Source organism: Macrotis lagotis, chromosome 1 (assembly GCF_037893015.1).
Source record: "Macrotis lagotis isolate mMagLag1 chromosome 1, bilby.v1.9.chrom.fasta, whole genome shotgun sequence".
NCBI lineage: Eukaryota > Metazoa > Chordata > Mammalia > Peramelemorphia > Peramelidae > Macrotis > Macrotis lagotis.
Window position 1 is genome coordinate 783,755,202 of NC_133658.1, and position 12,223 is coordinate 783,767,424.

Below are 12,223 nucleotides of genomic sequence, written 5' to 3' on the forward strand. Positions count from 1 at the left end.
CAAATGAACCAATAGAAGCACAAAGGACTCATGAAAGAAAATATTGTTCATATCTAGATAAAGAACTGATAAACTCTGAATGCAGATTGAAGTATATTTTTTCAGTTACTTTTTTCTTGACTTGTTTTGTCTTTTGATCTGCTTCTTTGACAAACTGACTAATATGGAAATATGTCTTACATGACAGCAATAACCTATATTAATTTGCCTACGGTTATTTTTAAAGATTTTATTTATTTTGAGTTTTACAATTTTCCCCCTAATCTTACATTCCTCTCCCCTACCCCGCCACAGAAGGCAATTTGCCAGTATTTACAGTGTTTCCAATACATTGATCCAAATTGAATGTGATTAGAGAGAAATCATATCCTTAAGGAAGAAACATCAAGTAAAAGAGATAGCAAGATCAGACAATAAGATATCAGGTTTTTTCCTAATTTAAAGGTAATAATCTTTGGTCTTTGTTCAAACTCCACAGTTCTTTCTCTGGATACAAATCCCAGTCTCCATTGTAGAGAGCCCCAAATTGTTCCTGCTTCTTGCACTGATGGAATGAGCAAGCCCATAAAGGTTGATCATCAGCACCATGTTGCTATTATGGTGTACAGTGTTTTTCTGGTTCTTCTCATCTTGCTCAGCATCAGTTCATTCAAATCCCTCCAGACTTCCCTGAATTCCCATCCCTCCTGGTTTCTAATAGAACAATAGTATTCCATGACATATATATGCCACAGTTTGCTAAGCCATTTTGCAATTGAAGGACATTTATGTGATTTCCAATTCTTTTTTGTATAAGTGATGTTTTTATCCTTTTTCATCATCTCTTCAGGGTATAGGCCCAGTAGTTGTATTGCTGGATCGAAGGGTATGCACATTTTTGTTACCCTTTGGGAGTAGTTCCAGACTGGTCTCCAGAAAGGTTGGATGAGTGCACAGTTCTACCAACAATGTATTAGTGTCCCAGATTTCCCACAAACCCTCAAAAAATGATCATTGCCCTTTCTGGTTTTATCGGCCATTCTGAGAGGTATGCAGTGGTACCTCAGAGATGCTTTAATTTGCATTTCTCTAATAAGTAATGATTTAGAACAATTTTCATATGACTATGGATTGCTTTCATCTCCTCATCTGTAAATTGCCTTTGCATATGTTTTGACCGTTTGTCAGTTGGGGAATGGCATTTTTTAAAAAATTTAACTCAGTTCTCTGTATATTTTATAAATGAGTCCTTTGTCAGAAATACTAGTTGTAAAGATTGTTTCCCAGTTTACTACATTTCTTTTGATCTTGGTTACAGTGTTTTTGTCTGTGCAAAAGCTTTTGAATTTAATGTAATCAAAATCATCTGGTTTGCTTTTAGTAATGTTCTTCATCTCTTCCTTAGTCATAAACTGCTTCCCTTTCCATAGATCTGACAGGTAAACTACTCCTTGATCTTCTAGATTGCTTATAATATTGTTTTTTTATGTCTAAATCCTGTATGCATTTTGATCTTATCTTGGTATAGGGTGTGGGGTGTATTTTCCCAGTAGTTTTTATCTAAGAGAGTTTTATCCTAATAGCTGGACTCTTTGGGTTTATCATACAGCAGATTACTATAATCGTTTCCTGCAATTGCACCTAGTGTATTTCACTGATCCCCCACTCTATTTCTTAGCCAATACCAGACAGTTTTGATGACTGATGCTTTATAATATAATTTTAGATCTGGTAAGACTAAACCACCTTCTTTTGCACTTTTTTTCATCGAATCCCTGGAAATTCTTGTCTTTTTATTTCTCCATATGAAACTACTTACAACTTTTTCTAACTAATTAAAATAATTTTTTGGAATTTTGATTGGTAGGGCATTAAACAGGTAGTTTCTTTATGGTAGAATTGTCATTTTTATTACTATATTAGATCGACCTATCCATGCACAGTTGATGTTTTCCAAGTTATTTAAATCTGATTTAATTTGTGTGAGAAATGTTTTATAATTGTTTTCAAAAAGTTTCTGAGTCTGCCTTGGTAAATAGATTGCCAAGTATTTTATATTGTCTGAGGTTATTTTGAATGGGATTTCTCTTTCTAGCACTTCTGGCTGTATTTTGCTAGTCATATATATAGAAAATTGGAGGATTCATGGGGGTTTATTTTATATCCTGCAACTTTGCTAAAGTTGCTAATTGTTTCCAGTTTGGATGATTTTTTGGGATTCTCTAGGAATACCATCATGGCTTCTGCAAAGAGTGAGAGTTTTGTCTCTTCCTTCTCAATTCTAATTCCTTCAATTTCTTTTTCTTCTCTAATTGCTGAAGCTAACATTTCTAATCTGATATTGAATAGTAGTGGTGATAATGGGCATCCTTGTTTCACCCCTGATCTTATTGGGAATGCATTTGTACTCTCCCCATTGAATATAATGCTTGTTGATGGTTTCAGATAGATACTGCTTATTATTCTAAGGAACAGTCCATTTATTCTTACACTTGCTAGTGTTTTTAGTAGGAATGGATGCTGTCTTTTGTCAAAAGCTTTTTCAGCATCTATTGATATGACTATATAATTTCTGATAGGTTTGTTGTTGATATAATTGAGTATACTAACAGTTTTCCTAATGTTGAACCAATCCTGCAATCCTGGGATGAATCCTGCTTGGTCAAAATGTATTATCCAAGTGATGACTTGTAATCATTTTGCTAAGATTTTATTTAAGATTTTTGCATCTATATTCATCAGGGAGATAGGTCTTTAATTTTCTTTCTCTGTTTTAACTCTTCCTGGTTTAGATATCAGCACCGTATTGGTGTCATAGAAAGAGTTAGGCAGAGTTCTGTCTTCACCTATTTTTCCAAAGAGTTTATATAGAATTAAAACCAATTGTTACTTAAAATGTTTGGTAGGATTCACTTGTGAATTCATCAGACCCTGGAGAATTTTCCTTAGGGAGTTCAATGATGGCTTGTTGAATTTCTTTTTTATGAGATAGGGTTCTTTAAGCTTTTAATTTCCTCTTCATTTAACCTGGGCAATTTATAATTTTGTAAATATTCATCCATTTCACTTAGATTGTCAAATTTATTGGCATAGTTGGGCAAAATAATTCTGAATTATTACTTTAATTTCCTCCTCATTTGTGGTGAGTTCACCTTTTTCATTTATGATACTAGCAATTTGGTTTTCTTCTTTCTTTTTTTAAATCAAATTGACCCGAGGTTTATCAATTTTATTGGTTTTTTCTTAAAACCAACCTTGGTTTTATTTATTAGTTCAATAGTTTTTTTGCTTCTACTTAATTAATTTCTCCTTTAACTTTTAGAATTTCTAATTTGGTATTTAATTGGGGGTTTTTAAATTTGTTATTTCTCCAATGTTTTTAGTTGCATATTTAATTCATTGATTTCTTCTTTCTCTAATTTACTCATGTAAGCATTTAAAGATATAATACATCCCGAGAGCCCCTTTGAGTTGAATCCCACAGATGGTATGTTTTTTCATTATTGTTATTATTGTTATTATCTAGGATAAAATAATTAATTTTCTATAATTTGTTGTTTGATCCCCTCATTCTTTAAAATGAGGTTTTTCAGTTTACAGTAAGTTTTGGGCCAGTAATGCATATGCTTTTTATTGCATTATGATCTGAGGAAAATGTATTCACTATTTCTGCCTTTCTGCAATAGATTATTAGGTTTGCATGCCCTAGTACATGGTCAATTTTTGTGTAAGTGCCATGTACTGCAGGAAAAAAAAGTATATTCCTTTCTATCTCCATTCAATTTCCTCCATAAGTCTATCATATCTAGGTTTTCTAACAATCTGTTTACCTCCTTAACTTCTTTCTTGTTTATTTATGATTTGATTTATTTAAATCTGAGAGTGGGAAGTTGAGGTCTCCCACTAGTAGAGTTTTGCTGTCTATGTCTTCCTGTAGTTCTTTCAGCTTCTCCTCTAAGAATTTGGATGCTATCCCATTGTTTGCATTTACTCAGTATTGAAATTACTTTATTGTCTTTGGTAACTTTTAGGAGGATATAGTTTCCTTCCTTATCTTTTTTTAAAGTTATGTATTTTTTTCAGGGGCTTTGTCTGAGATAAGGATTGCTACCCCTGCTTTTTTCACTTCAGCTGAAGCAAAATATATTTTGCTCCAACCTTTTACCTTTACTCTATATGTATCTTTCTGCTTCAAATGAGTTTCTTGTAAGCAGCCTATTGTAGGATTCTGGTTTTTAATCCAGTCTGCTCTTTGCTTACATTTTATGGGAGAGTTCATCCCATTCACATTCCAAGTTATAATTACTAACTCTTTATTGCCCTCCATGCTATCTTCTCTCTGTTTGTATTTTCCCCTTTCCCCCCTCTTACCCATATTCCCCTGTATTTTTTTCCTGATTACCGCCACCTTCAGTGTTCGGCCTCCTATAAACACCCCCTCCCCCTTTCTTTTCCCTTTCTCTTTTTCCCTTCCTCCCTTTCTGTTTTCTCCCCCCACCCCTTTCCCCCTTTTTATACTTGAAAGGTAAGATGGTTTTTAAGGTGACTGAGTATGTGTGTAAGTTAACTTTTAACCAAGTCTGATGAGAGGAAGATTCAGGTGTTTCTCATTTCCTCCCTTATTCCCTTTTATTACAATAAGTCTTTTGTACCACTTATTTTAATGTGATTTACCCCATTCAGTCCCCTCTCTCCTCCCATCTCTTTCCTGTGCCCCTTTTTATGGAGAAAGTGTTTTTCATAGAAATTCCTGAGAAGACAGATGCTGAGGTGGATGTTCTTCTCCTGACTTTTTTCCCTGGGTTTTATTGATCAGATTTCTGTTAAGTGTTTTTTTTTTCTAATTATTTATAAGATAAGAGCAGGGGACTTTAGAAATGTGCCTGTCTTCCCTCTGCCATCTTGGCCAGAACTCCTCAATTTGCCTACAGTTTTTGGAAGAGGGGAGAGCAAAAGACAAGTTTGCAGTTTCCACATCTTGTACAAATGAATGCTAAAAATTCTCTTGATGTGTAATTGGAAAAAAATAAAATAATATTAAAGCCAGAAAAATGCAATTAATGAAAAATGTGCTTGATTTAGCTTATGATTGCATAAATATTTTTAGAAAATTTAGAAGTTATGTGGTCCTAGAATGAATCCATATGTATAAGGCACTTTGCAAATGCTATAATTCTTTTAAATTTTTGCAATTATGACACTTTGATAACATAGCAGATAAAAATGCTAGACTTGGGGTCAGAGAGAACTGAGTTAGAATTTAGCCTAAAATTTATTTGTGTGACCGTAGACAAGTCCTGACCTTTGTTGCCTCAGTGTCCTCAGTTATAAAATAGAGATAATAATATCACTGGCCTTAAAGGATTAGTGTAAAATTAAAATAAAACAATATATTTTTTAAAATTTTATTTATTTAGGGAAAGGAGGTTAATAACTTGCCCAAGGTCACACAGCTAGGTAATTGTTAAGTGTCTGAGGTCGGATTTTAACTCAGGTCCTCCTGACTCCATTGCTGGTGCTCTATTCACTATGCCACTTATTTTCCCCCTAAGATAATATTTTTAAAGCACTTTCCAAACATTATAGAACTGCAATACCCTTGGCTATTATTATTTTTGTAGGAAATACAGTTTTTCAGACAAACCTATACAATAGAGCAATATGACATCTTTTGATATTCAAATAATTCTCTTTTAACTACCTTCTGCGCAGTCAGCAGAGACTAACCAAAAAAGACTTTGATCATATGGATAGGAATGGTACTGAGGAGTAGAAGCTGTTTTAACTGATTAGGGCTGTTTGGATGGAAATTAGAACAATGAGATTACAGTTTTTCAATATGGAAGGGATCTTAGAAGTCATTTTCTCCACTCTCTTTATTTAGAAAAGAAAAACTGAGACCCAGAGAGTTTTAAGTGATTTATCTACATTTTATTTAGTTATTTCTTTAGTGAATATTTTTCTTTAAGAGGACTTTAGCTTCATGAATGAATCAACAAATATAGAGTATCAGAAAAATGCTGTTGCATTGAGCTCTAAATTCAACAAATAAGTCTACCAGAACAAAAAAGCATATTGAAATAAATGATTCTGTTTGTTGTGTGACAGGTATGGCAAGTGGAACTTTGAAATATCATCCCCTTAGCAAATTCTCTAGTTTCATACAAATGACTTTTTTAGCTTTTGATTACAATCTTGATAGAGCAGAACTGGTAAGCAACTAGAATAGGTCTCAGTGAACAATTGCAGGGAAAAAAATCATCAAATTCCTGCTTTTTTTTGACACTACAGAGAAATGGAAATAACTCTTGGGGAAGAAAAATCGAAAAGAGCTTAGTTCGAATGCAGAATTAAGTATGAGTCATGAGAAGAAAAATGCAAAAAAAAACCAGAAGAGGAAGGGGGAAATAGCAGGAAAATTAAATATGATATTAATAAGAAGTTACTTGCTCAGCTGTTTATCAATGTTCTCTCTCCAAGGTTTAGATTGTTAGCTCTCAATGAACAGAAATTATTCATTTCAGACTTCTATATTTAGTGCCTGCTCTGTACTTAATAGAAAGTATTATGTTAGATACATGTATATAAAGCCACAAAAGCATTAATCTCTGCCTTGAGGATCTTGCATTTTATTGAAGAATACAACATTCATGCTGATAATTGCTAGACTATTTGAAGCAGCTAAATGGTCTAGAGGATAAGAAGAGTGTTAGGCTTGGAATTAAGGAAATTTAAGTTCAAATCCTGTTTCAGACATTTATGAGCACTGTGATTCTGGTCAAGTAAATTAGCCTTTGCCTCAGTTTCCTAATCTGCAATGTGGCGATAATAATAACATCTAAAGAATTGTTGTGAGGATAAAATGGGATAACATTTGCAAAGTGTTTTAGAAACCCTAAAGCTTTTCCTTTGATAACCCATTATAGTATTCAATATATCCAATTTGGATTGATTTTAAATTTTTATTTTTTTTCCCATTTGTTCATACTTATTACCTTAACGATTCTCATTACAGTGTTTTGTGTCCTACCTGCGTTCAGTATATTTAATGAAGAATAAAGAAGTGTTTGATGTGAACAAGTTACTTCTCCCTGAATATGCCCTGTAAGTATTTATAGAATTGAGAAGTCATACTGGACCATTGATCTTATACTGTTTATATTTATGTTCAGAGTCCCAACTGATACTTGTGCTTGGAAGATCTGTGATTTCAACCTTGTGATTCTTACTTCTGTTGGTGCCTGATATAGCTTAACCATCCATGCCTTTTCATTCTTGGTGATACTTGTGTCTGTTCTTCCTTAGATCCTCAGCAGAAGATCCACCCTGTATGAGGGAGGATCTTTTAACTGTTTTCTTAAATGTCAGGGCTGTCAGGAGAGTATTTTTTGTTTATTTTTTTATTCCATATCTGTGTTCTATGACTATCCCATCTTCACTCATTCATTTTTAAAAAAAAAATTGATGCCTTTTTTCCATATCATATTAATCTCCTGACATCCTTCCTGCCCTGAGCCCTCCTTTATAATAATAGCAACAACAATAAAAATAGTTAAGAAAAACAGCTCACGAAATGATTATATTTTGATAGTCATTTTCTTGGCTGATTTTCAGGAAAGAGTTCTGCAAGGAACAAAATTTCAAAGCTGTCACCCAGATTACCCACTCATTAAGCTTATTAGCTTAATCTGTGCCTGGGACATATCTGTGGATATTTAGCAATGTTGTTCAGGAAGAATAGATGCTTCTATTCTACCTTAACAGCAAAGAGTCATTTGAGTCCCTTTTACCTCGGTCTTTGAACTTCTTGATTTTGAATGTAATTGGCAATTGACTCTTTAGGGAATTCAATACAGATGTCAGTGCTAAGTTGTATAGGAATCTCCCTGACCTGAAGATATCTACAGTGTTTATATTGAGGTATGTTATACCTCATTTTTCCATAAAATAGGGATCATTTACCCCTAGGATGCTCTTCCATATAGGCCCATCACTCCTGGATATCATAGATATTATGCCCCAGTTCTTATCAGAGTACTGTATTCATTCCTTTTGGGTTTCACATGGGGAAGGTTGCTTGCACCCGCCTCTAGCCCCAAACAAAGATATGATTATGGTCCTCTAACTCTCACTGAATCGTAAGGAGACTAAGGTTTTGATTCTTTGGATAACCATGACACTCCATGGATATTACTAAACTTTTTTCAAATTCTGGAGGTGAGGAGATAATCTTTAGTTACCTTGTCATTGAAGAGTCCATAGACATGCTCTAAAAAGATGGATTTGTGTAATCTGGCACTTATCTATCCTATTCCCTTAAGCCTTATAGCCAGACAGAGAATTTTATAAGCAATAGGAAGCCCCTGAGATTTCTTGAATGATGTAGTCAGACATGACTTTTAGAAAGATTATTTTGATAGTTGAAGAGAATATAGATTGGAATCGGAAGAGATTTGAGGCAGATAGACCCATCAGGCAGGATATTGAAACAGTCCAAGTGTGAGATGATGAGTGGATGCACTACATTGATATTAATATCATAGAAGAGAAGGGCATGCATTTGAGAGATATTGGAATGTTGAACTCAACAAGCAGCAGATTGGTTTGGGAAGGGGGAGGATGAGAGATGGTGAGGGATTAAGGGCCAACCAGGTTTCAAGATTTAGGGATGGAGAGGTTAGCATAGGGTGTGGGAAGAATTCTGAAAAGTTTTATTTCCTCTTAAGATATCTGTTTTTTCTCAATTAAAGGGAATAGTCCTTGCACTTTGTTCAAACTCCACAACTCCTTATCTGGATACAGATGGTACTCTCCTTTGCAGACAGCCCCAAATTATTCCCGATTGTTGCACTGATGGAATGAGCAAGTCCTTCAAGGTTGAACATCACTCCCATGTTGCTGTTAGGTTGTACAGTGTTTTTCTGGTTCTGCTCATCTCAGCATCAGTTCATGCAAATCCCTCCAGGTTTCCCTGAAATCCTGTCCCTCCTGGTTTATAATAGAACAATAGTGTTCCATGACATACATATACCACAGTTTGCTAAGCCATCCCCCAATTGAAGGACATTTACTTGATTTCCAGTTCTGTGCCACCACAAACAGGGCTGCTATAAACATTTTCGTACAAGTAATGTTTTTACCCTTTTTCCTCATCTCTTCAGGGTATAGACCCAGTAGTGGTATTGCTGGGTCAAAGGGTATGCACATTTTTGTTGCCCTTTGGGCATAGTTCCAAATAGCTCTCCAGAAGGGTTGGATGAGTTCACAGCTCCACCAACAGTGTAATAGTGTCCCAGATTTCCCACAACCCTTCCAATAATGATCATTATCCTTCCCTGTCATACTGGCCAATCTGAGAGGTGTGAGGTGGTACCTTAGAGAAGCTTTAATTTGCATTTTTCTAATAATTAATGATTTAGAGCATTTTTTTCATATGGCTATGGATTGCTTTGATCTCCTCATCTGTAAATTGCCTTTGCATATCCTTTGACCATTTGTCAATTGGGGAATCACTTTTTGTTTTAAAAATATGACTCAGTTCTCTGTATATTTTAGAAATGAGTCCTTTGTCAGAATCATTAGTTGTAAAGATTGTTTCCCAATTTACTACTTTTCTTTTTCATCTTGGTTACATTGGTTTTATCTGTGCAAAAGCTTTTTAATTTAATGTAATCCAAATCATCTAATTGGTTTTGGTGATGTTCTCCAACTCTTCTGTAGTCATGAACTGTTCCCTTTTCCATAGATCTGACAGGTAGACTAGTCCTTGATCTTCTAATTTGCTTATAGTATTGTTTTTTTATATCTATGTCCTGTAACCATTTGGATCTTATCTTGGTAAAGGGTGTGAGGTGTTGGTCTAATCTAAATTTCTTCCATACTAACTTCCAATTATCCCAGGAATTTTTATCAAAGAGGGAGTTTTTATCCCAAAGGCTAGACTCTTTGGGTTTGTCAAACAGCAGATTACTGTAATCATCTCCTGCTTTTACACCTAGTCTATTCCACTGGTCCACCACTCTATTTTTTAGCCAATACCAAACATTTTTGATGACTGATGCTTTATAATATAATTTTAGATCGGGTAGGGCTAAGCCACCTTCGTTTGAACTTTTTTTTCATTAAGCTCCTGGCAATTTTTGACTTTTTGTTTCTCCATATGAATTTACTTACAATTTTTTCTAACTCATTAAAGTAATTTTTTGGAATTTTTATTGGTAGGGCACTAAACAGATAGTTTAGTTTTGGTAGAATTGTCATTTTTCTTATATTAGCTCTCCCTATCCATGAGCAGTTGATATTTGCCCAGTTATTTAAATCTGATTTAATTTGTGTGAGAAGTGTTTTATAATTGTTTTCAAAAAGATTCTGAGTCTGTCTTGGCAAATAGACTCCCAAATATTTTACATTGTCTGAGGTTCCTTTGAATGGGATTTCTCTTTCTAGCTCTTCCTGCTGTTTCTTGCTATACATATATAGAAAAGTTGAGGATTTATGAGGGTTTATTTTATAACCTGCAACTTTACTAAAATTGCTAATTGTTTCCAGTAGTTTTTTAGATGATTTCTTGGGATTCTCTAGGTAGACCATCATGTCATCTGCAAAGAGTGAGAGTTTTGTCTCTTCCTTCCCAATTCTAATTCCTTCAATTTCTTTTTATTCTCTAATTGCTGATGCCAAAATTTCTAATACAAAATTGAATAGTAGTGGTGACAATGGGCACCCTTGTTTGACCCCTGATCTTATTGTGAATGCCTCTAGCCTCTCCCCATTGAATATAATGCTTGTTGATGGTTTCAGATAGATGCTGCTAATTATTTTAAGAAACAGTCCATTTATTCCTACACTCTCTAGTGTTTTTAATAGGAATGCACGCTGTATTTTGTCCAAAGCTTTTTCAGCATCTATTGATATGATTGTATGATTTCTGATAGGTTTGTCGTTGATATAATTGAGTATACTAACAGTTTTCCTAGTATTGAACCAATCCTGCATTCCTGGAATAAATCCTACTTGATCATAATGTATTATCCTAGTGATGACTTGTAGTTATTTTGCTAAGATTTTATTTAGGATTTTTGCCTCTATATTCATCAGGGAAATAGGTCTATAATTTTCTTTCTCTGTTTTAACTCTTCCTGGTTTAGGTAACAGTACCATATTGGTTTCATAGAAAGAGTTAGGCAGAGTTCCATCTTTCCCTATTTTTCCAAAGAGTTTATATAGGATTGGAACCAATTGTTCCTTTAAATGTTTGGTAGAATTCACTTGTGAATCCATCAGGTCCTGGAGATTTTTTTTTAGGGTGTTCAATAATGGCTTGTTGAATTTCTTTTTCTGAGATAGGGTTGTTTAGGCATTTAATCTCTTCTTCATTTAACCTTGGCAACTTATAATTTTGTAAATATTCATCCATTTCACTTAGATTTTCAATTTTATTGGCATAGAGTTGGGCTAAGTAATTTCGAATTATTACTTTAATTTGCTCCTCGTTGATGGTGATTTTACCTTTTTCATTTATAATACTAGCAATTTGTTTTCTTCTTTCTTTTCTTTAATCAAATTGACCAGAGGTTTATCAATTTTATTGGTTTTTTCATAATACAAACTTTTGGTTTTATTTATTAATCCAATGGTTTTTTTTTTTTGCTTTCGATCCTATTAATTTCTCCTTTAATTTTTAGAAATTCTATTTTGGTATTTGATTTGGGATTTTTGATTTGTTCTTTCTCTAATTTTTTTTTAGTTTCATGTTTAGTTCATTGATTTCCTCTTTCTCCAATTTATTCATATAAGCATTTAGAGCTATAATATATCCCCCTGAGAGTTGCTTTGAATGAATCCCATAGGTTTTGGTATGTTGTTTCATTATTATCATTATGTAGGATAAAATGGTTAATTCTTTCTATAATTTGTTTTTTGGTCTACTCATTTTTTTAAAATGAGGTTATTTAGTTTCCAATTTGTTCTGGGTCTATATCTCCTTGGCCCAGTATTGCATATGACTTTTATTGCATTATGATCTGAGAAAGATGTATTCACTATTTCTGCCTTTCTGCAGTTGATCATTAGGTTTTTATGTCCTAGTACATAGTCAATTTTTGTATAAGTTCCATGTACTGCAGAGAAAAAGGTATATTCCTTCCTATCCCCATTTAGTTTCCTCCATAAGTCTACCATATCTAATTTTTTCTAACAATCTATTTACCTCCCTAATTTCTTTCTTGTTTGTTTTTATCATTCG

General features: G+C 33.9%; 1 protein-coding gene across 1 annotated transcript in view; it reads left to right on the forward strand.

The window, feature by feature from the left end:
* The window catches only part of DDX10 (DEAD-box helicase 10), a 325,417-nt gene that overhangs the window by 67,244 nt on the left and 245,950 nt on the right, over nt 1–12,223 (forward strand). The window contains exon 12 of the mRNA XM_074216635.1: nt 6,995–7,083. Within this exon, the coding sequence (XP_074072736.1) occupies nt 6,995–7,083 (89 nt within the window). The remainder of the gene's footprint in view (nt 1–6,994; nt 7,084–12,223) is intronic.